This window comes from Chelon labrosus, assembly GCF_963514085.1.
Source record: "Chelon labrosus genome assembly, chromosome: 17".
Taxonomy (NCBI): Eukaryota; Metazoa; Chordata; class Actinopteri; order Mugiliformes; family Mugilidae; genus Chelon; species Chelon labrosus.
In genome coordinates, this window is record NC_140350.1 from 13,499,895 (window position 1) to 13,525,309 (window position 25,415).

The window sequence follows — 25,415 nt, forward strand, 5'->3', positions numbered from 1 at the left end:
CAGCGACATTAGAAACTTTTGTACGACCTTATCAATATCTGGAATCCTTCTCCCCAGTAGATCTTCTTGAGCTCTCTTCAACAATTACAGCATCTAAACCATCAACCTGTCTTCTAGATCCAATCCCAACTAAATTGCTCAAAGAAGTTTTTCCATTAATTAACATCTCCATATTGAACCAGATAAATTTATCTTTATTAACAGGATATGTGCCTCAGTCTTTTAAGATTGCTGTAATTAAGCCCTTACTTAAGAAAGCCACTTTAGATCCAGATGTTTTAGCCAACTATAGACCAATCTCCAACCTTCCCTTTATTTCCAAAATTCTAGAAAAAGTTGTTGCTAATCAGTTGTGTGACCACTTAAACAAGAATGGTCTGTTTGAAGAGTTTCAGTCAGGTTTTAGAGTTCATCATAGTACAGAAACAGCTCTGGTTAAAGTTACCAATGATCTCCTCATGGCTTCAGACAGTGGACTTGTCTCTATACTTGTTCTGCTAGATCTTAGTGCTGCATTTGACACTATTGATCATAATATTTTACTACAGAGACTTGAAAGTGAGGTCAAGATTAAAGGAACTGCATTAGACTGGTTTGAATCCTATCTATCTGACAGATTCCAGTTTGTTCATGTCAATAATGATTCCTCTACTTATACAAAAGTAAGTTATGGAGTTCCTCAGGGTTCTGTGCTAGGACCAATACTCTTCACGTTATACATGTTGCCATTAGGCAAGATTATTAGAAAACATGGCATAAACTTTCATTGCTATGCAGACGACACCCAGCTATATTTATCTATGAAACCAGATGAAACTAATCAGTTGGTTAAACTCCAAGCATGCCTTAAAGACATAAAGGCTTGGATGACCTGTAATTTCCTACTCTTAAACTCAGACAAAACAGAAGTTATTGTATTCGGTCCTAAGCATCTCAGAGATTCATTATCTAATCACATGGTGTCTTTGGATGGCATTACCTTGGCCTCCAGTACTACTGTAAAAAACCTTGGTCTTATATTTGATGAGGATATGTCCTTTAAATGTCACATAAAGCAAGTGACCAGGACTGCCTTCTTTCACCTGCGTAATATCGTCAAAATTAGGAACATCCTGTCTCAGAGTGATGCTGAAAAACTAGTTCATGCATTTGTGTCGTCCAGACTGGATTATTGTAATTCATTACTGTCTGGCTGTCCAAATAGCTCTTTAAAAAGCCTCCAGTTGATTCAAAATGCCGCAGCAAGAGCATTGACAGGAATTAGCAAGAGAGATCATATTACTCCAGTTTTAGCTTCTCTTCACTGGCTCCCTTTAAAGTCTAGAATAGAATTTAAAATCCTCCTCCTTACATACAAGGCCCTTAAAGGCCTAGCTCCATCGTATCTTAAAGACCTTATTGTACCATATCATCCCAGCAGATCACTTCGGTCTGAAAGTGCAGGCCTACTTGTGGTTCCTAGAATTTCAAAAAGTAGAATGGGAGGTAGAACTTTCAGCTATCAGGCTCCTCTCCTATGGAACCAGCTCCCAGTTTGGGTTCGGGAGGCAGACACTCTCTCTATTTTTAAGGTCAGGCTTAAGACTTTCCTTTTTGATCAGGCTTATAGTTAGGGCTGGACTAAACCATCCCTTAGTTATGCTGCTATAGGTCTAGGCTGCTGGGGGACGATGCACCAAACACATGTCCTCCTTCTTTCTTCTCTCTCCTCTCTCGCATCCTCCACTTTCTTTTCTCTGGCACAGAGCTCTTGCCCTCTAATTTCCTATATACTACTAGTCATACAATTCTGTGCTATTACTATGTAGAATGTTTACTGCTGTGTGTGTCCCACCCCCCTTCCCCCCCCCCCCTTCCCCCCCTTCCCCCCTCTTCTTGTGAGTATCTCTGGCCTGGAGTGGTGTGTTTCCTGTGGAGCTCTATACTACATCTGTTGTCGTGGTCTCATCAGCCTGCCTAGTCTTCATGGAATCCTGAAGTTATCCACTCCTACCTGAATGAACAATTCTCCAACCTGCCTATGATTCCTCTTACATTTTCAAACTGTCATGTAACATCATCAGTTTGTATCATAAGATTCCACATGTACACTTTAGTCAGATATGTGTATCTATGACAGATGTATGTTTATCTTGCTGTTCTCTTCTCTTCTCTCTTTGCTGTTCTCTTCTCTCTTTCTTCTGTCTGTACCCGGCTGGCCTTAGGCAGATGGGTCCCTCCATATGAGCTGGGTTCTGCTTGAGGTTTCTTCCTGTTAAAAGGGAGTTTTTCCTTGCCACCGTTGCCTTCAGGCTTGCTCTGGGGGTTTCAGGCCGGGTTTTTGTAAAGCGTCTTGAGACGATTTGTATTGTTATTGACGCTATATAAATAAAATTGAAAATTGAATTGTACAACCAAGCCTGCTCTCAGTAGACCACACACTGACTGGACTATCTCAACACAAACTGGATCATCTTTGAAATCTATGCAAAAACTTATTCATGGTTACATACATGTCTTTAATTCTCTCATCTGCAATATCCATGTCTATAGTATTTAATTTTCTATTTTTTGTATTTATTCAATGTTTACTTTTTTATCTCTTGTATCCGCTATCCTTTAAACAGCTGCTGCAACACTGCAAATTTCCCCACCATGGGATAAATACAGGATTATCTTATCTTGTTTTATGATATCCAACACATATTTTCCACTTACCAAAGACACAGAGGATGTAACAGATTTATTATCAAGAATAAGAGGAGGTAGACATTGGCTCATAATTTTTGGGGAGCACCATCGACAAGAAATGCTTCTTTAAAAGAGGAACTGCCATGAGAGATGAATGTGAATCTGCTATTCTTCTGCCTGAAGAGGAAACAAATACTGGCAAGTATGTGGCTACTCTTAGAGACTCCACTCATTTGATTTGCTCAAGTTATTTGTTTCAACATCAGCTGCTCTCTTGTAAACCTGGGTGGTAATTCACTGTGTAAAGTCAGATCAAAGAGCACACGGCTCACCTGTGATTAAAGCTGTAGCTTTGAAACCCCACTGCCTCCTCTGAGTGACTCTAAATCCAAACTCCATTATCTCTGTCGTAATCTGCATCTCATCTCCTCTCTGGCCTCACTGCTAATCCCTGTGGTACAAACAGAACGAGCAAAGCTGTATTTTATTTTAGGTTGACGCCAAGCCTCTGAATCACCACTCACATCTATGACTATCTGATTATCAGGCTTGTAAGTGTAGGAGGAAAGAAGAGAGAGAAACCAAGTTGTTCACCAGGTGTAATGCAAGTGTTATTCATTTGTGCATACCTGCATACACTGGCATCATGGTTGTGTTACGTGCTGATGACACACACTTCAATTTGCGATTTGTTGCAGGGTACTGTTGCTGTTATCCTTGATCTGTGTCCTTAGGCAGTGAAGATAACAGTGTAGTAGTACAGGTTCAGACAGGTAGGCTACACCTCAGGATTCATTAAATATCACCTTGCGTTTTTTCTTGGTTAGTTCTACAACAATAACTTCATTTATATAGCACCTTTTAAAATAAAGTTACAAAGTGCTTAACGGAAAAAGTATTCTTTTGAAGAAATAAGTTTGTCTGTTTAATAGCTTCAGATGGGGAGATAGGCCTGAATAGAAAAGGCCCCATAAAGTTGAGATTTTGGAGCCATTAGCGGGGCCCTGATGGAGGATTTTAGGATTTTAGGCATCAGTAAGGCTCATGTGAACATAGTAATTGGAAATGTAGGCCTGAAGCCGGCCATGTAAGGTTATTTTAAAAAAGCAGGTAGCCAGTGAAGGGCGGCAAAGTTTGGTGTGATGTGATCGCTTCTTTTAGTAGAAGCCTGGCAGAAGCATGATTACAATCTATGAACATTTCACATGCTTATGCCAAAATAAAAGTGCACTGCAATAGTCTAGTCCGGAAGTGATAAAAGCATGGTTGACCTATTCTAAATCTGCAGAGAAGAGAAATATCCTGATTTTAGCTGTGTCGGTTGGGCAAAGTCAGTCTTCATGCCCCTTTGTGAACATCATTTGGATCTTCGCTGAAAATGTACCTAAAGTGAAGGAGAGATTGTGAATGCTGCTATTGTCTTGGATTCTTTTAGCTGCAGGAAGTCATTATTTCTTTAATGAAAAGCCTGAGTTGGAAACTGTGAATGTTTAAACATCATGTGTAGCACCAGGCATGCAAGGTGTTAAGGATCCAGTGATTTTGAGTCTCACCATTTCCTGGGAGTTAAGATATTTTTGCCCTTTGCTGCATCTATTTGAGTCTCACCTGTTCTAAATATTCGTCTGTACTTAATTATTATATTTTTTGTGAATTTAATTAGATGGATTAAATTGGATTTACTCATCTTTTAATGTATTTTAAGACTACTCCAGTAGCAGACGGCTTTATTGTTTGACTGGTACTGATAACTGCTTTGTTTACCTCCAGCACACAAACGGTTAATCGGGATTGACAAGCTAAGGGTAGTTGCGCATGCGCAGGCGGCGCTGACAGAGGAAACAGCCGGGGAGTAGTCAAACGGTCTACGAGCAGAGAGAAAGAGAGAGGAAAAAGCGAGAGGAGACCGATAAGTCTGCTTCAGCTGGGGTTTCGTCCCCACAACACAATTATGCTCGTCTCGCCGCCGTCGCTTCGTCTCAGGTGTCCGCTTCCCGGTCGCTGAATGGCGCTGGTTACCGTGCAGCGTTCACCGACCCCCAGCACCAGCTCCAGCCCCTGCGTTTCGGTAAGAGCCGCTTTTGTTGAACCCCCCCCTCCACTACAGCTTCCACCGCCGCCAAACCCAGTTCTCACTGCTGTCGAAGGCGACTTGCGGCTTCGTTTCCGCTGTCTTTTTTGTCGGTTACCGACTGTCATCAAGTGCCTTGCCTTTGTGCTCGTGCGCATGCGCGAACTGTAGCTTCTCATCATTTTCAGTTACAGTCTCGTTACTCGCTGCTAATTTAACCTGCTGTAAATTGTTTTGTTGCACGTGTCCAAGAAGATAACTAGTCAAATTAGATTTTGAGGAAATAATAGTTCCCCATTCTGTTTAATGAACTCCACTGTTGACACTGTATGTGCATTTCCGCCTGTGCAAAGGTTCAGCTGGCAGTTAGCTACTTTACAATGTCCACTTCCATCAACGTGTAAAACGGCTTTCTCGGTCGTTTTTATGGGGCACGGCAATACAAGTTTAGCTGTCTTGTGATTTGTAGTGACAGAGCTGCACTTTTGCAGCCTAACAAGAAATATTTCATGCACTTCCGCTCGTAATAAGCGCCTTGTGACACGTACATATACGGGTATTTATTACTCATACACTGTTGTGTGCTGGCTTGGTATGTAAACGAGCCAGTGGACATGTGCCTCTGTCTCTGTCTGCCATCTCCCCCAGACTGTCTGCTAGTCTGAGTTATTTTCTACCAGTCTTGTCTCTTGCTTCCTGTGACCGAGGTGTAGTGAAGGCAGGAGTGTGCCCATGCAAAGCAGACGAGCAAGTGGTTTACCCTCTCTGCTCGTCTGGTTTCTGCAGTCTCAGGGAACCCTACCAGACAATCAGAAACAGAGAGAGGAAGTCACATAAAAGCACGCACTGTATCTCTATTACAAGTGCTATTCTCAGGCTGTTTTCACACAACTGCATGCACTTCCTGTGTCAGAGCTGCTGTGTGTTTTCTGTTGACACTGTTTTTTTCTTCATTAGAGCACAGCAGTCACTGGTATGTCATAAATACTGATATGCTATTCATCCAAGCGTTACTGTTTATAATTCCTTAATTCCTGCATGGTTACATTCATTATCACTATAATATGAGGCATAAAATCCAATGTTTTCTTTGACTTTAATTTTAAATTATAACCGACCCCAGTGTATCTGCATCTTAGCGAATCAAATACCTGGCAAATCAAGGTAATACGTCATATTAATACAGGTAAAAATGTAGTATTATCTTAAGGCAGTCTTGTTAAAAGATATGCAACTTTGCCGTCGTTCCTAAAACATTTTAAGAATAACCATAATGGTATACACTCACTTGCCAGTTCATTAGGTACGCTAAAACAAATGCATTCTAATATAATAATAACAGCTCTGCATTAAATCCCCCTTATAACTGTTAAAATGTTAAGTTTATGCATAAAACAGTGTCCGGAAGGTGGTTATTTAACAATATGATCATTTCGGATGGTATCGTTTGTGGTGCTGTTAAACTGTATTGAATTAAACACGAAAGTCTTTCTGTTTATGGCTTAAGTACTCACTAAGTGTTACAAACCACAGCGTCCAGAATGAAAACACAGTTGAATCAACAGCTCTCTCAGCTACTTTAAACAAATGCTGAATACCATAACCTTCATGAAGCTCTGATTTAGTGCAGGACTGTTATATTAATAGGCATTTGTTTTCCCTAGTGTACCCAATGAGCCGACAAGTGAGTATACATCCAAATAAATATCCAGTATTACTGCTACATGTGAATTTACACTAAAATAGAGTCGATATGAATGAAATGCTATGTTCTAATGTTTTAATGTTAAATTTTGAATTTCAACACACTGCATTGTGTGTTTTAAAACTTAAAATACTTAAGTTTGAATGAAATACTTGACAAATTAAGATAAAAAATGTAATATTGTCCTAAGGCGTTCGTTTTTAAAGATTAGTGTCATGCCTAAAACATCCTCCTGAACGATTATCATAAGTGGATATGAATGCGAACCTTTTAATGGCTGACAATTTTGTATTACTTCACCGTATGCTTTGGCATGCTTCCCAACCCAACAGTAAACTAAAATTACAGCTGGTTGCCTAGTAAGGTAAGATGGTTTTAACTGTCCCTAGTTGGACCCAGCAGAAGATTAAATTAATTAGGTATGAAAAGGGTTTTCTACTTCCCATCTGTGTCCCAAACTATGGCCAAGTTACATTTTTACTAAGAATGTCAGCCACCGACAGTCTCCAGGTATCGTGCCCTTAAAAATGACCCCATCTTTCACACCTTTTGTATCCTCAGAGGAAAACAGGTTCTGTGAGCAGCCACAATGATAACTGCCGTGCTATGTGCGCACACATTTTCAGGTCATTTGTCCCAACTGCCGTCCAGAATGACGCAGGCTATGCGTACACAAAATAATTTGTAGATCGTACGATTGAGCAATCAGTTGGAAGGTGTAAAGCAACATCCTTTGAATCGTAACCTATGTTAGAGATGTGACTGTGAGTCAGACTGCCTTTCAACATAGCAGGAGTATGAGCTGTGTAAGTCAAGGAAGAAGATGGGTGTAATTAAGCAAGGTGAGACAGGCAGGGGCAGTGAAGGATGTGAAGTCTTTTCTTGTGGAAATATGCTTTTAAGCTGGAACACGCACACACAGCCTGCGATAAAAAAATTGCGCAGAGACACACGTCTGGTTTCCTGTGTGTTGTTGTCATGTGACGTGAAGTCTGTCATGAGATGCCTGCTATGTTGAATGTGTCTGCTGAGGATGTTTAAAGGGAAAATACACATACTGTACTTCTTCCTCAGCTTTCGGCCTTAGGTAGAATACTATTTTCATGTTGGTTGATACTGCAGCTCAGGCTGATTTCTAGTCGTACATATCCCTGCCCAGACTGCAGGTTCTGGCTTCACATTTCCATAAGATTTGGAAAATTCTCAGATTTTCATATATGCAAAAAGCTCTGTGAGTGTTTTTCCCATCTAAACAAAGGCTGAGTGGAATCACAACGTACAACACAATGACACAACAACTGAAGCTTTGTCTTATGTGGTAAACTAAAATAAGGACTCTGCTACAGTAGTTTGAAGTACAAATGAATTGATTAATGCAGTTTTCAGAGTGATATCTAATTACTTATAAGTGATACACAATGTGCACCTGAAGTCAGTGTAATTGAGGTTATCGTGCGCAACACTTTTCTTTTATTCTTTAGCAACACAGCATTCATTCATTCATCTTCTATACCCGTTTAGTCCTGTTAAGGGTCACGGGGGTCTGCTGGAGCCTATCCCAGCTGTCATCGGGCGAGAGGCAGGGGTACACCCTGGACAGGTCGCCAGTCCATCGCAGGGCTAACACAGAGACAGACAACCATTCACACTCACACTCACACAGCAACACAGCAAAAGCATTTAAATATTCTTATTTGTTACGCATTTTGATCTTCGTAGTCTTATCCGAATCTGTAGCTATAAAGAATTTGAATGGACCAGGCCCTTTTCCGTGGTCCCACTTATTCCAGCATCACATAGTTTACATAAGTTGTTCATCTGTGCGTAAGATCTGTTTTAAATATCTGTCGTGCTTTTGAATCTGAGCACTCGCAGTGGAAACCTACTTTGGATACAGTGGCTGAGAGACGTCGAGCGCCGCCCACTGCAGTTATCACATTGAACTGGATCTGCAGCAGTGTCACAACACCTGGCAATAAATTCTGCTGTTCGGACCCCTTTTCTACTTAACTATGCCTAAACTAAAATAGTAACTTACTTACATTACGACTGCATATCAAATACTGCACACGATTTACATTGGCTTTGTGCATCATCGTCATTGTGCTGCCGCATGAAATACAATGATAGGGTTTTCCTCCATATTGTCCAGCTTTGTTCAGAGCAAATACACTAAGTCTGTGTTTTGGCCTCTGTGCTCATCACGGCCCATCACCAACCTGTAATCCAATTCTTCCCTTTTATGAAGCTGTTAATGTTTTTGTAATGTTGTTAAGGCTAGGTAAGCCCTACATGCACCGCAAACAAGATAAGCGCCACACATTACCAGATAAATGCCGGGCGTTGATCTGACACTAAGCCTTAGATTTGTCATTTAGCACAGCTTCACATATCCCACAATGTGCCTGTTTAGATCTTTTTCTCTTGCTGCTTGTTTTTGTGTGTGAATATGTTACTCTGGGATCAGCCACACCTTAAAAAACAGACTGAGGTCATTTTCCTGGAGAGTGTGCAAATTCAGTACAAGCTGAACTCTGCTTTCTCTGCTCAGCCAGCGCTGAAGTTGGATGTTTATGTGCTTTTAATGTGTTTGTGTGTGCATACATGCATGTCGTACGTGTCTAATTGCAGTGCCAAAATTACGCTTGTCTGTTTTTATCGACATTATTTTTTTCATTTGGCTGCATACAGTATTAACTTGGTATATAAATCAAAAAGAATTAAGATGAACGTCACCTTTCCAGTAATGGGAGTGTCTGTGACTGAATGTTTTAACAATGTCATGTAAATTGTGAACGCTAAATCGATTACAAAAAGAAACGCACATTAAAATAAAAGTTTCAGCCTTAGTTACGTCTACATTATCACATCTACTTTTCTGATTTTATCTCCCCAGGAGTCTGGTAGCGGGGAGGATGACCGCCGCTCTCAGCCAAGGAGGTAAGATATTGGCAGTTGTTGTGCAACATCCTCCCACTCTCTGTCTTCAATAAACCTTATTCATCACTCCTCTCCGTGACCTCAGCGTTTTAAAATATGCAGTCTAAGTTTGAGACCATAAATCGGGACTTTGGTTCAGAGAGGCATTGTACCGGAAGTGTTTTGTCAGGCCAAGTAGTTAAAGAGACACGGGAATCCTCATGCAAAACACCACATCAGAACACAGGGCCTGTTGTGTTTTTGCCCCAACCTCTGACCTGATCTGACCTGTCCAGGACCAACAGGGGAGAAAATAGGTTTTGCCCGAAGAGGCAGATAATGATTAACCATTAAACGTGTGAGACACTGCAGGACTCCCTTCCTGTACTGCTGTGACTTGACAAAAAGCTGCTGCGCTATTGTGTCCCCACAATCATTGTCGCTTTGGGAGCTGAACTGGAGTTGGAAATCTGGTTTATCCTGTTTCGCTCAACCACACATGCGACTGGTTTTAGTCCCCCCGGCCATCAGCAATTTCCTTCCACTTTCCACTGTTTATTTGCTCTTCATGATACCATTGGGCATGCTTACTTCTCCATTGTCCTTTGATATATTTGGCCCTTTAATATGAGATGAAATGGACGAAATCCTTGCATGTATGAGATAATAAACAGCTGTTTGCTGACTATCCATTAGAGGGCAGCAGCGTCTTTGTGAGTCACTTCTCATTATGTGGGTCAGGGAAGCTCCACTGCCGATCCAGGGGCAGAACGGTAACCACTCCCAAAGTCGGAGCGCCTCTGTGTCTGTCTGGTCATTGGAGCTCTGTGCCATCCAACTGAGAGAACTGTCTGTATTTGTGCAGCTGGGAGTGAAATCTATACTCGCATACTGAGCCTGTGTGTGTGTGTGTGCGTACACAGAGATAGTTACACAATCAGATGTCACTTTGAGTTTGAGTTGTGAACATTACTTTTGACGTCTTGTTTTGAAGCCCTAAGGTTATTTGAGCGTTTACATTTACACGTAAAGCCATTCATTTCGGGATAAATGTGACATTTCTCGTGGATGCTTCATTTGACTTCACGCTGTCCCACACTGCAGCTGAATAGCGTTATGACCGTTCACAGACTGATTAGATTTGTTCCATTGAAGCACACACAAATACATACGAGCTGGGTCTTGTCTTGGCCATAGCATTTCTTCAAACGTTTCTGTGGAGCTGTATTTTATTTTTCTACGTTCTCAGTTCGCACCTGCCATTTAATGTTTAAAGAAATAACGTGTGAAGAGCACTTTTACTTTTGGATGAACTTTCTGAGTACTTCCAATTTTTGTCGGTCCCGGTAGTTTCTCACTACTGTCATGGACTAAATCATTACTCAGTATTTTGTGTATTATTTTCCATTGACCCAGCAAGATAGCTGTTGTTCATACACAACAATACTCGACACCACAAGCATTGCCCATATGGACAAATACACTCTATCGTGGGTCATCCAAAAAAGAAAGGGACTTGCTCTTATTATGATTGTTATTTTGGGAAAAGATCATTTAAATAAAGACTGAGTCGTCTCAACTGTGTCTTAACACTGTTTAATGTGTTGCCTAAAAACGTTACAGAAATAAGAGTGATCATTTCTGAGTCAAACGGATTGCGTGTGCAGTGTTTAGCTACAAGGTCTGCGTTAAATCAAACACTTCAGACTTGATTGCGTTGTATTATGGAATGCATTGCGTTACGAAGCTGTGGAAAGATACGAAGATGTGGACAGATGTCCGCCTTCCCCCGTGCCTTCCCTGCATTGTCAGATCAGGAAGTAGAGGATAATGGTTTAATAAATAACGTGCATAAATAACAGCAATGTTTTTAACAGCTGAAATCCAAACACACACCTGATAAAATGATACTGCTCTGCCAGCTACCCACTAGTTGAAGGTCAAGTGTGGTTTTATGCAAGTTCATTTATGGATTTATTTATTTACCCGTCCAAGAGTCTTACTGATGGATCACATTTCTATGTTTTACCTGATGAGAAAAGAGAGAGATTTTGTTAAAATAGCCAAACATTTACCTTTTTACTGTCTCTTTAAGTGTGGAGTATTCACATCCTAGTGGTTTTTACGTGAGCTGGAAAAGAAGAAAAAAAAACGACTCTGTAAAAGCGAGTTTGTGCGTTTTCACTCGCACCACCTGCTGACGTCTGTGTTTGTGGTGGCGTAGAAGTCAGCAGCTGCAGCAGAGCTCGTCTCTGACACAGGTAGTAACGTTCATTCAGAAAAAGGCTCCAGTGATGCAGGGCGTCTGCCTGCGTAAGCAGAGCCCACTGCAGTGCAGCTGATTAAAGTCGGTGACATCAGCAGGACAGTGACGTCAGCTCGAGCAGCGACATCACTAGGGGAAGAAGAGTTATGATTGGAGAGTATCTCTGATCGTTCCTAATCTGCATAAGTATTTATTTAGATTCTTAAAATGGAATCAGGAAGGACTTTGGTTTTATTTATTATCCTGTTTTTTTCCTGCACATTTCCATTCTCCTTACATTTGTGAGCCTCAAAGACTCACCCAGTAAATCTTTTTTATTCACTCTGTTGTAATCCAATATTTGTGATCTGTTAGATTTTCTGTCTGGAAGCTTGATTAGACTAGAAAAAAAAATCAGACTGACTTCCTGTTAGTGTGTTACAAAATTGAACTGCTCTCACCACAGATGCTAATCAGTGGTGTGTGTGTGTGCGCGCGTGTATGTGCGCTTTATATAGATACTTAACATAGCCTTATATATATAGGCATGCCTCATTATATACAGTATGTGATGTTCTGGTCACTAAGGTGACTGTCTGTGTGTTTTGTATACTTGGAAACATAAGAGCAGCAGAGGAGTGTCTGGTGTCTGTGTGCATGTAAAAACTAAATCCTCGCCTTTGCTGCCTGTCATTGGACGGTGTGAATTTCAGTCAGCAGTCGGGTCGAACTTGAGAGATGGGTCCAACAACACACACGGAAACATGTGGGTTGCCGAGAGTCCGGGATTATATCTTAAGCACGTATAGTGTTTAGGTGGAACTGCAATCCCTTCGCAGAAGATGTCACACGTATTTTCTTAAGTCAGTCAGAGAAGGAGAAAGCTGCTTTATGAAATGAAAGGAAATGTGCGGTAGAAGTGTTGAATGGAGGCTGATGTGTTGGTTGGGCGGCTGTCAGATTAAGTAGCTGATATCGGTTTGCTCCCTTATGACTGTTTAGTCTCATCAAGTTGTCTGCTTCTGCTTCTTGCGTCCTTTAGTTGATATACTTTGATATGTTAAACCACCCGAGACTCGGGGGCAGACTAATGAATAAACAGTTTTCTTCTTTTAAAGGTTACAGAGAGCCTGTAACATCGTGACGCTAATCAACCCACTTCATCTTGCTAATGAATCATGCCACCTGGCTACTTGATTAAGGAGGCTATAGATGCACATAACAGAAAAACACCGCATGCAGTTGTTGTTTATCCTGGGATGTGAATCAGGTGGTGTCCACGTAGCTACCCTCAGTTTGTAATCTATCCTAAAAATTGAAACCACGAGGGATCAACAGGCACCCTAACCAAGTCTTAGGTCAAGTTTCAGAGGGTGCCTGATGTTTCCTTTTTGATTTCTCAATCCTTTTTTCCGTTGTCATGTTGTTGTTGTTGATGTGCTGTTGCTGGAAGCACATTAGGTGTCAGGTGTTGCTGACTCAAGGCTACTAGTTACACAACTTTGTCACCCTTCCTCCTACAGCAAGGTTCAGAAAACACACATGTGATCAGCGTTTGCCCTTCTCCACATGGTATGGGCAGTAATTACTGAATAATCAGGGAAAGCGTTGTCATGGAAGCGTTTGATGCTGTTGTTACCTTGACAATTATACACTCCTGTGATTAGGAAATGCTTTCTTGACCGATGTTAAGATAAAGACAGTTATGGTATGTTGTATGATTTGTTGGTTTACGTAGTTTTCTACCATGGTCTGGGTGAATACTCGATTCTGATTGGCTGGAGGGTGTAGGTTAAAAAGTGATAATGTACCCCTAGGAAAGACGTTCTGTCAAATTGCCTGATGACAGTTCTAAATTATTGCGCTGGCTCAAACGCTAGATGGTAACCATGGCAACGGAGACTCAACGTTATTTCACAGTTTATTCATCGCAACAGCAAGACAGACAAAACATGAGTGATTTTATCATTTCTTTTAACTTATTTGGTGAGTTTGACAACTTTGAAGACTGGGATGCAGCAGAAGAAAAAGAGAGAAGAGAATATGAAAAGAAAAAGGGGAAGCGACACAAGGAGGTGACACCGGAGGAACTGAACGAATTAGAGGATGACAAGGACGAGATAAACACAAAGAAAACGATTTAGGAAACTATCTGTGAACTTTGATTCTTTGAAACAAAATTTCGCATCATCCTCTGGACACACACAAGTAGCACTGGCCTTCTGAAATGATACTTCGTATCACATAACGTAAGGTTAAGCCATCATCTCACTTCCCATCACTGATCAGCTGCTGCGGTCGGGTCGCTATGGCCAACGCCTGCATACGGGAGATATTAAATAGTGCGCTCGACTTGTAAAAATAAAAAAACCCTCACGATTTTAACTCTAAAACACATTAAAGCATTATTAATTGATTAAATATTTATTTATTTCGTAAGTGACCATGGTATAAGCGGGATAATGCCCTTCGAGGTGTCCATTAACAGAAATTAAAAAAAAAACTCGTCGGGCATTATCCCTTACTTATTTGGCTACCATGACGGAAAGCTGTTTGATAAAAGGGTAGACAACAAGGCAATTAAGTTGCTCAAATCTGTGGAATATACTACATCAAGTGGCCAGGATGTATTAGGAAGAGGAAACCAAAAGAGCACATCTACAGATGTCACAGTGCTTACTTGCTTATGTGACAATACAATCAGTCAAATACAGAATTCACTTCTTCAGAAATTGGAAATCCAAATGTATCGTCTAAGACGTCATTTATACAAATAACATGACAAAAAAAAAAGAACCAGTGATCGAAGGTATATCAGGAACAAATGGAACTAAACATGAAATAAGTGTGGTAATATCTTCAGGCTTATATTCTGTGAGTGTCAGTAAAACTATTTTTCCTTTCATTTATAGCATGAAAGTTTATTTTTCTTTAGTTTTCACGGATGAGAGCTCTTCACGCTGCTGGCACTAACCGTCCCTCATACAGACTGCTTGCTTTCAAGGATTGGACCATGTGTGTCTCCTCCCCCTCAGCAGCAGGATTTACCGCAGCCTGCTGCAGACAAATGAGACAGTATCACTGAGCAGATGCTTTGAGGCACCTGCTCTGCTGCAGCATGTGTTAAATATGTCAGTGCCGTCGCTGTTTTTTTAATACTACAGTGCCGCGCTCTTTTAAATCTCTTGGGTTACATTGTGTTGACGAATAATTTACGTAAAAAGTGTGACCGTCACCAAGAGCCTTTTTACAACTACCCGGTCTGTGTGGAGTGACCTCCTCCTCCTCCTCCTCCTCCTCCTCCACACCACAACTCTACTAAAGGTAACTACAGCCGGCTTCTGCGCTCCCTGCTCCCTCCGCCGCAGCAGCGATGCCTCCTGGTGTTGTTACCGCCCCGCGGAGCTCGTCGCCCGGCTGCTTCTGCAGCTGCTGTGCGGTGAAGATGAGACCTTATTTCACAGAGAACTCCGTGATCTCTCAGGAGGAAATTTATCAACTGTAAGTTTACTGAATGCACTGTGCTCAGAGACCCAAGGTCTGTGCAAAAAAAAAATTATATTTGTGTGATGCCGAATGATGCAAGAATCTGACACAGCTAATTTGGACAATCCTCTTGACGCAGTTCATGTTTTCATTTTAGCCACATTACAGTATGTGGTTACAGTGGTGGGATATGACAAAGACTTGTGGTTTTCCCATAAAGACTTAAAGGGAAGGAAATGACAGCACAGCAGCAGAGTCGGTGTCTGCAGGGAGAGGGTTATGAGTCAGGGCAGTTTCTTCAGAGAGCAAATGCAGAGAAATTAGTTTGATCAACCAAGTTAATTTTTTGTTTCCTTGCACTTGCTGATTATTAGCACTTGCATAAGACATCTGTCTGTTGTTTGTGGGAGACTGCATGTGCAAACTCAGGTGAAGATTTTAACCAGGGGATCATTATGGTTGCACAAATTTGTAAAGCCCGTGGATGTCACAGATTTCAAACTTCCATTTTTCTGTCACGTTAAAAGACACCATACCAAACCCACTGAATGTCCAATTATCCGCTACATTATGTAATTACTTCTCTCCATTAATCCCACATTCCTTTGTTCCTCTAATTTTTTTTGTCCTCACAGCAGATGAAGACATACTGGTACTACTCTCTCTGATTGCCCCTCCTTCAGTTTAGCCAATAGTTATCATTGCCCCTGATGTGGATTGATGAATATGGACAGCCAGTGAGCGGTGGTGCTAGCGGTGAATTGGTGTATTGGTGTGGACTGTCATCACAAAACACAATGCAGCTTTCATTTTGACATGAGCTTAACCCCACTACCAGAAACTCTGCGTTGAACACTGAGCAATAATCGTTGCTCGGCCAGAATTCGAAAAACGTCAGAGCAGTGTCAAAATCAAGGGAATACATTATGTTTGAGGGAATACATTTAGCATCTTAAGTTCATTACATAATTCTATTGTTCAGAGAGGAGGAGCACCAAGTAGCTTAACCGGGGCTGCCAGTTTTGTGCAAGGTAGCTGTTCGGTTATGTGCCTTAAAGTTCTGAGGTTCTGTGACTTGTGTTGTATGTTGTGTTTCTTTCATTTTATGAACAAGGTTGGTTCAGTTAAGCCAACATGTTATTGGTTCCAGCTGGGTTTTTTTTGTTTGTTTGTTTTTGTTGCACGTTGTTCAGACCTGAGTCTCATAATGAAGCTCATAATTACACATTAATCTTTCCGTTATTGTTTTGTATATGATGTTTGTTCAGGAGATCCTGGGTGTTTTCCAAGAAAACATTCAAATGAATCAGAATTTTTGAAAACTGATTCAGCTTTGATTTGTAGGATGGATTCATGATGAATGTCATGTCTCTTTTGTTTCTGTCTGTGCAGCATCAGTGAAAGTTTCCTGACAGTTAAAGGAGCAGCTCTCTTCTTACCTCGAGGAAATGGGTCCTCCCCTTCTTCTGCCTCACGCTTCTCCCAGCTGCGCAGTAAACATGCAGGTGAGGCACTCGCTGTTTTGACTCTGTCAACTGGGCTTTTGTTAAATAAGTGTCATCTATGCATCACTGCTGTTTTTCACACTCAAAGTTATTACTCTCTTCTTACCAGGAGACATCCAGCAGCATCTACAAACCATGTTCACGCTCCTCAGACCGGAGGACAACATCAAACTGGTGGGTACGCACTGTGACACACTACACACAAACTCAACAAATTCCTTCTTGGACAGCTAAGTCATCAGCTTTCGTTTTCTTTGTCCAGGCGGTTCGTTTGGAGAGCGCCCATTCTCAAATAACTCGCTACATGGTGGTGGTCTCAACCAATGGTCGTCAGGACACAGAGGAGAGTGTGGTGCTGGGAATGGATTTTAGTCCTGTAGATGGGTGAGACAGCAACACACACACACACTCGTATATCTTCCTGCTATTTATAATTCTGTGTAATGACTTGTTACATGATTTTTCTCATTCCAGCTCATGTTCTGTTGGACTAGTTTTGCCCTTATGGAGTGACACCTTAATACATCTGGACGGAGATGGGTAAGAACATTTCCTACGTAGGTTTGCTACAGGGCATGCCTTAAATACCAGTTTGATAAGATGGCTGACGTCATCTCTTTTTCCTTTTACCTCATTCCTTTGTACTTCCTCTTCTTCTTGCTCTCAGGGGCTTCAGTGTGTCAACTGATAGCAGAATACATGTATTCAAGCCTGTGTCTGTGCAAGCCATGTGGTGAGTCACGCAGCATTATTCACATGACATTCTCGAAGGGGATATATAACCTTATATCGTTAATCTCAGTATCAGTATTAGGGCCATTTATTTATAAGGTATGATCTGAAACTCTCCCTTTCATCTCCTGTCCTCCAATCTTGTTTTTCTCTCTCAATAAATTACTCGCAGGTCGGCCTTGCAGTCACTCCATAAAGCATGCGAGGTGGCTCGATGTCACAACTACTTCCCAGGCAGCTTGTTCCTCACGTGGGTCAGCTACTATCAAAGCAGGGTCTGCTCCGACCAGGCCCGCATCAACGAGTGGAACGCCATGCAGGATGTGCAGTCGCACCGTGCCGATTCACCCGTGCTCTTCTCTGATATGTAAGTATGATATGATCACACCTTATTTATCCCTACGCCCCCTTCTGTCACTGGACGATAAGATTCTGATTATTTAAGGGGAAATTCCACTATTTGGAAATTTTCGCAGCTAAACCATAGAAATTAAAATCTCTACTTGCCGACAACAGATTTATGGGCTTATTTCATATATTGTGTTTCAACGTCATGATGTTCCTGCAGACCAACGGAAAGAGAGCTGACAGAGCGTCAGATCAAAACCAGTTTGAGGGAAATCATGATGCAGAAAGATCTTGAGAATGTCACTTGCAAAGAGGTGAGTTGATACTTTGAAACACATGTAATCACCATTATAACTCAGTCAGTGTTTGCAATAATTTGGGTTCCTCACAAAGAGGAAATATTTGAAAATATGACATGATCCTTTTTAGGTATCTGTAATCATCTGTAATCTGTAGCAATTTATGCAATTGCTGCATTTTAGATGTAATTTGTGCCTGTGTATGTGTCCGGATATGTTCTATAGATCCGAACCGAGCTGGAAATGCACATGACATGCAACCTGCGAGAGTTCAAGGAGTTCATCGACAATGAGATGATTGTGATTCTGGGCCAGATGGACAGTCCTACGGAAATCTTTGAACACGTCTTCTTGGTGGGTTGACATCTCTGCTGCAGCCAAAGAATTATTTGTCACCACTTTTGTACAAGAGTCTTAATCCGTGTCTTGGGAACCTGACAAAGATTGAGATAGTGTGTAATCCTGAGTTCCTCCCAATTTTAAACTACTTTGTGCATGTTTGGAGTACATACTGGATGTCAAGCATGTCTTGCCACGGGATTTTAGCATTATGAACAGCTCAGTGGAAGGCTCAGAACAAGTCTGAGGATTGCTTTTGTTTCCTACAGGGATCTGAGTGGAATGCATCCAATTTGGAGGAGCTGCAGAAGAGCGGGTGAGAAAGGACAAAAACCCTCACATGGCACAAACTGTACTGAAGTTAGCAAGAACGTGAAGTATTCATATGAGAAAATATTATTAAAATATTATTCGTTCATCCCTCTTTGTCATGCAGAGTTCAGTACATCCTGAATGTAACGAGGGAGATTGATAACTTCTTCCCTGGTGTGTTTGAGTACCACAACATCCGTGTTTATGATGAGGAGGCCACTGACCTGCTGGCCTATTGGAATGAAACTTACAAGTTTATATCTAGAGCCAGGTGAGTTTTAGATCTACAGTTTTCTCTGATGAGCTCACCTTGTCAAAAGAAATTGTCAGAATTTATTTGACCCTACCTTACATTTATTTTATCTGCTCTACAGAACAGTGACAATTATAGTGTGCTTTATTCTTTATATGAACTGTAGGACATCTGGGTCCAAGTGCCTGGTGCACTGCAAAATGGGTATCAGTCGCTCTGCAGCCACAGTGATCGCGTATGCAATGAAGGAGTACGGCTGGGATTTGATGAAAGCCTTTGATTACGTCAAGGAGCGTCGAGCTGTGACCAAACCCAACCCCTCATTTATGAGACAGCTGGAGGAGTATCAGGGCATACTCCTGGCCAGGTACTAATAAAAATAGTTGTTGAGCGTAAGATGAATCTGTGAAACAAAATGTAGTACAATAACTCTAGATTTTTTCTCTAGTGGTTTGCATAAAGAGGATATAGTATATTTTTCTTTATGTTGTTCTTTTTTTTTTCTACAGTAAGCAGAGGCACAACAAACTGTGGCGATCTCACTCCGATAGCGATCTGTCTGAACACCATGAGCCACTGTCTAAATCCCACGCCCAGCCCCACAGTCTGGGTCGCTCAGATCCCCATAACCAGGTCGGCGACACACCTGGTCCCTCCGTCAAAGAACTGCTGGAATCACTGGGAACTTCCGCCAGCACTGGCAAACCCACACACTCCACTAGCCAGCCTGATACTGGCATCCAGTCCAATCAGCCCACCTCTTCTTCTCTGGGGGTGACGGTTCTATCAGGTCAAGCTGAAGCTCGAAGCCTTCAGGCTCCTCTTCATTCTGCTGTAGCCCAGAGCAGCAAGCTGGACCCCCCCTGCTCTGAATCCACAGCTGGTTCTGTGTCTCTGTTATCTCCCCCGCTCTCCAATGGCTTATGTGGTTCTCAGGAGCAGTCCTCATCTCAACCTCTTTCCCAGCCAAGGGCTGCCACTGTGGTGCCTGAACCTCAAAAGACAGATATGGTTACTGTTGCACAAAGTGTTTTGGTGGGACAGCCTCACCCACCTCCCTCCCTCCACCATATCCCCCTCTCTCCTGCTCCGTCCCCAACTCCAGCCTGCATGGAGGAGGTTAACAAACCACAGGTGTTGTCCTGCTCTTTGCCTGTGATAAAACCAGTGCTAGTCTCAGTGCCTGAGCCCATGACAACACAAATACCAAGCACACAACAGACTGGACCCCACAGTCTGCCTCCACAACTGCTTGTCAACAAAACAGACTGCGACCAGCAGATATGTGGCTCGTCTTTGAACGGCTTAGAAGCCCATCCTCGCTCAACTAACAATATCCTCAGCTATCCCAGTGCCATTCCACACGACAATGTGTTGTTGTTCGGCCACAGTGCAGATCACATTAACTTTTTCAGTGCCAGGGAAAAGTTCAAGGGCATGAGTCAAGATGGTAAAACGCTCTGTGCTGCAGGGCAGCCGCCACCCCTGCTGAAGAGTTGCGGCAAAGAAAATCAACCACCACCACCTCAGGAGGTCTCTGCTAGTGAGGGGAAGGAGGAGGAGAAAGGAAAGGTAGCTACTGCTTGTAGCAAATCTATTTCCATTACAACCACCAAAGTTATTGTCAAAAATTTGGGCCCATCAATTTTCTTCTAAGGTTCTCCATGCTGCGACAGTAGTCTCAGTTGATGAGACATTAAAAGCAATGCTTGTGTATGATGCCCAGCGCAATGTAATAGAGTATCAAAATAAATGTATTTTTAAGTGTATTGAATCCACTGCAGTTAAATCTTATCAAATTAGGATGTTTCATTATGTTTCCTTTGTTGTGTGTAAGTGCGCCCTCTGGTGTTATATAGGTAGAATATACCATGCGGAAAAACCTGACACGTCTGAACATGTTTTACTTGAATGTCTTCTGTGAACATTTATGGATATATTGACTCTCTAAACTGAATTATGTTTTTTGTTATCTCCCTCTTCTTTGTAGGAAATACTTGTCCCTGTGCAGGTCACAGGACTAAAGCCTGTAGAGGCTTCACCTCTTGCGCCTATTAGCCAACAAGAGCCTCAAGACCCCCAGGACCAGGAAATTAGGAGGCTGAAGCCGGAAATGGAAGATAGAGATGTTTTAACGCAGAAGGAAGCTGACAATGTAAAAAAGGAAGTGAAAAACAAAGAGGAGGAGGAGGAGGAGGAGGAGGCGGCGCCTGCTCGCCTCTACAGCGACTGGACCAGGGGGTCTGTGCGGCGTGTCACACAACAGCTGGAGCAAAGAATGAAAAAGGAGCATGAGACTCCGTCGCCTTCGTCCTCTCCACCGTCCCTCTCCGGTAGTACCTCCAACCCTCAGCGCCGTCCGCACAGCATCCATTCTGCAACTGTGTCTAATACCCAAGATGCATCAAGTTGCTCAGAGGTGGCAGTAGAAAGCACAGTGCAAGAAGAGCAAGCAGAGGAAGATGGGAAGATTGCACCAGCTAAAAGGGAGAATGCTAATGCAGTTGAGATGGCGTCCCCAGGAAGTAATGACAATAGCACAAAAGGACACAAACTCCAGCCTGCTGATACTAGATTCCTCTCTACCTCTTCTCCTTTCCACCACTCTGCTCAGTCTCCCTTTGCCTCCGTGAACTTCTTGTGTTTGGAGGGCGTGACCGAGCTCGAGTCAGGCACAGACTGGGACTACTCCACAGAGGGACCCCACAGTGATATTATCATGAGGGAGACATGGGAGACTCTGTGTGAGCTGGGGGCCTTCCTGCAGCAGGTGAGCATGGGTGGGACTTCCAAGTCCAGGCATGTGGGCCAGGCTTTTGGAAGCACTCAGAAGAGACGTAGCAGTCTCCAGAAGAGGGTTCGAGAGGTGGAGGCCAGGATTCGGCAGGCAGGGCTGACTCCTCCGTCCCTCATGAAGCGCTCAGCCTCTCTGGCCAAACTGGGCTGCTTGGAGCTGCTCGCCAATGATCTGAGTGAGTGGGAGCTCAGCCGATCCACTGTAGCTCCACCGTCGGCGCAACCACTGGTCCACACAGTTAGTGATGAATACAAGAAGCAGCGGGTCCACAATTCTCCTTCCTCAACCGACCAGCAGCCAGAAGTCCAGGAGATTAGTGCAAAGAGGCTCTCTGAAGCTGGGGAAACCTCCCCGGCTTCCTCTCTACCGTCAAATCACAGTCCACAGAGAGGGAAACTCCCAATCACTGGCCAGGATTCTCTGCACTCGCCTGGGCCGACACTTTTGACAACAAGGCAGCAATACGGAAGGACTCACCCACTGAGGCGGCTTAAGAAAAGAACTGTTAGTACCCTTTACCACACCATGTAGCCCTCACCATGTGTGTGTGTGTGTGTGTGAGAGAGAGAGAGCGAGAGAGAGAGCGAGAGAGCGAGAGAGAGATCACGCACCTGTTAGAAATGGAAATGAAGTGTATATGCTGGATTAATTCAGCAAAACAGACCAATGCCTCTTGCCTTAAAGGATGTGTTTAGTAGCTTCTGTGCGTTTTCTTTCCCCTACAGATCCACCAAGAGCCTCTGTGAAACCTGTCATACCGGCCTCAGTGCAAGGACAGTGACAAGGCTGTGACGGTTAACTGAAACTAAAACCACGAGAAGTTGTTTAAAAAAAGCAGCACAAGCAATCATCAAACGTGTTTCGAACGTTAAATACCTGAGCCTGCACGGTCTCACTCTCCACGCCACTGCTGGTTTCTCTTTTATCGACTTGACATTTACTTGATCGCCATTGGTTGATTGACTAGTCCGACGTGACGTTAGGTGGAATGTAGCCTCAGTTTTTATTCTCCTTCTTCCGTGTCTCCTCATCAATATCTGCTGGTTATGCTGGATGATGCAGCTCTTCCTCTGGTACAGTCTGACAATTAAATGAACCAGGTTCAGAATCACTTCAGCAAAGGTTCGCTTCAAATTTACCATATAAAGACATTTAATTTGGCAGAAATATCAAAAAAATATGACAAATCAAAGTCAACTCAAAACAAACATCTCAGGTTGAACCATGTACATCACAGATTAGTACTCCCTCAAAGAATCGTGTGTCCAGAGCTGGTGGCGAGAACTGGAAATAGTTGCACACCATTTTATTGAAACACAATTTTATAAGGAAAGGCATGCATTTGTTTTTTTGTTGTTTTGTTTTTTTGTTTCTGACCTCACAATACCTCAGTAAGTCAACCAAATCTGAGCTGCACAAACATGAGGCTCCGAGTTCCTGGAATGTCCTCCTCAATCAGAAACCGTTTTAACTTTTTCACCTCTCGATAAACTAAACTAAAGTTGTCACTCCTTTGTCCTCTCACGGTTCTGTTGCCACTCGTTCTAGATTTTTATTCCTGTATTTTTCTGTGTGGGAGGAAAGCGTAGGTTAGGGGTTCGGGAGTTAAAGGCAGATTGTATATTTGTAAGTTTTCTTGTACGTTCTCTTTGGGATGTAAAGGTCTATCTTGTGAGTGTTGAAGTTTTAGGAAATCTACGTGTTTTTATATCATGGTTTGTGTCTGTGCGTGAGTGCGTCTGTGTAGCACAACTTTACGATGTGGGTGTGTACTTTTTTTTTTTTTTTAATCTTTTTGTACACTTTTTAGGAGTGTGCCTATGACTGGCAAATGAAGCTTCTCTGCAGTCTATCAGAAATATTTGTACAGGGAGGGCTGTCATACATGCACTTTACTCCCGTTTTCATTTTAAATGTGGCTTCTTCTTTTTTTTTAAATGTGTGTTTGCTACTTTTGGGGAGCATGCTTAGTTTGTAGCAGCTGTTGGGTATGTGTGTTTATTGTCGAAAACCTCTTTTTGGATTTATTTTAAACTCTCAGTGTAAATAGTCTTTTATATTATGTGCTTCAACTGTGACCATTAAACAATGGAAATTATTAAGAGTCATGTTCGCTGTGAGTCTGTTCAGTAATATTCTTAACAGGAATGGCTCAAGAAGATAAATATGGTGTGTGTGAAACTTTTTTACCCTCTAGTAAAGCTTTTGATATTATTTAGAAATTACTTTTTGATTATTTTGACCTTAAAATATCATTATTATATATAATATATATTGTGGTTTCGCAGATGATGGGAAATAGTTTATTTTGTTCCATGATATGAAAAGGATAAAACTACTAATCATGCTACCTCCTTATTACCCCTTTGGATAATTTGTTTTTACAGTACAGCATTGCGAACAAGTATTTTTTCTTTTACTTGAAAGACTAGACGTGCGTTTTAATTTGCAGTGAACACGAAAGTGAGGCCACAAAATACTTGAGCTACAAAATCTCTTTCAAGTGATTCCACAGTTTTAGTCCGGGTCATGTTGTTTTTCAGACCGCAGTTTGTGTAGTTTTGGCCTTGTGTGGCTTCACTGGAACGTCTTGCAGCAAAAGGTTGCAAGCTTGATTTGAACCTGACAGACGGTTGTTTTCTGGTAGATTGAAGGTAAAATTTAAAATGGAAATGACTTGAAAATTTCCTATATATCCAGCAAGAGGTAGAACTAATGCGTACGCTCATTGTCTGCAGTAACTAAAGCCCAACAAGCCTTTCACAGCAGACACTTTGACTTGATACAGCAGCAGGAAAGGTGCAGGTATATTTATAATGGCTACCATCCATTTAGAAGAGGCCCTGCTTTTGTGCATGCTGGTTCACATTCATGACTTACTGGTACCTTTAATTGGACTGACCCCATCATTAGATAGTAAAACTATCTGCTGTGAGGACAGCATTTTTGGTATTCTGGAGTTCTTATTGGCAAACGTTTTGCCGTCACCTTCCTACAAATGTCACTCTACCTCCACAGCACTGGTATCACTTACATCTTTAATATATAAAAGTATACAGTATTTCATATTGAGCCCAATTATCCTACAGTTTAAAGTAAAGGAAAGCGGTTGAAAGATCATTCTTCTAGTTCTCTTTCTCTCAGTTCCAGTGAAAGGATACAAACGATCTCTGATGGATGTAATAAAGAGTTTTGTTTTCCGCTTTTCCCTAGGGAAAAAAAAACAAAGCAAGACAGCCAAGGTCCACCTCAGCATACTTCAGATATTCAGTTCAGCATGTGATAACTAAGACTCAAAACTAAAGCACTGTTTACTTTGTAACATCCCCTCCGTCTGTCCTTGGGGCTTTGCACGAACTAGTGCAAAGGTCTTCAATGCAGCCTACGGCCTTCTCTGTGCAGCTGGCTTTCTGAAAGTTCAAAGATCCCTTTTGATTTATTTTTAATAAAATCACCAGCTGATCATGGCTTTCAGTCAGTGCAGGCCACTTCCGAAAAACACGCTTCCAAGTCAAAACTTCAGCTCGTCCTACCGTCTGGTTTGCTATTTGCTGTAATCTGTGTTGTCACTGGCGTAGAAAGAAAGGGACTCGCTTGATGAGTGCTAACCGTGACTGGTAACAGTGTCAGGGAGCTGACGCAGCATCATTCTGTCAGCTAAAGCTTGAAGGCTGCAGGATAGGAGATGCGAGGCCTGGTTTATTATGTCCTGGCCAAGCATCCCTGGGCAAGAC

At 42.3% G+C, this 25,415-nt stretch overlaps 1 protein-coding gene across 2 annotated transcripts; it reads left to right on the top strand.

Annotated features, from left to right (window-relative positions):
* Positions 1-4,371: 4,371 nt before the first annotated feature.
* Positions 4,372-23,929, top strand: ssh2b (slingshot protein phosphatase 2b). 2 transcript variants are annotated; one of them, XM_084564475.1, is made up of 16 exons: positions 4,372-4,738; positions 9,343-9,386; positions 16,489-16,601; positions 16,711-16,775; positions 16,864-16,985; positions 17,076-17,141; positions 17,269-17,334; positions 17,506-17,700; positions 17,902-17,995; positions 18,206-18,334; positions 18,589-18,635; positions 18,756-18,902; positions 19,051-19,251; positions 19,394-20,456; positions 20,875-22,185; positions 22,407-23,929. In XM_084564475.1, exons 1-16 carry the CDS (start codon positions 4,676-4,678, stop codon positions 22,425-22,427), a joined length of 3,747 nt encoding a protein of 1,248 aa, XP_084420601.1. In that variant the 5' UTR covers positions 4,372-4,675; the 3' UTR covers positions 22,428-23,929. The 2 variants fall into 2 exon arrangements, with proteins under 2 accessions (XP_084420601.1, XP_084420600.1); XM_084564474.1 differs by having other exon boundaries at positions 20,875-23,928.
* The last annotated feature ends 1,486 nt before the right edge of the window (positions 23,930-25,415 follow it).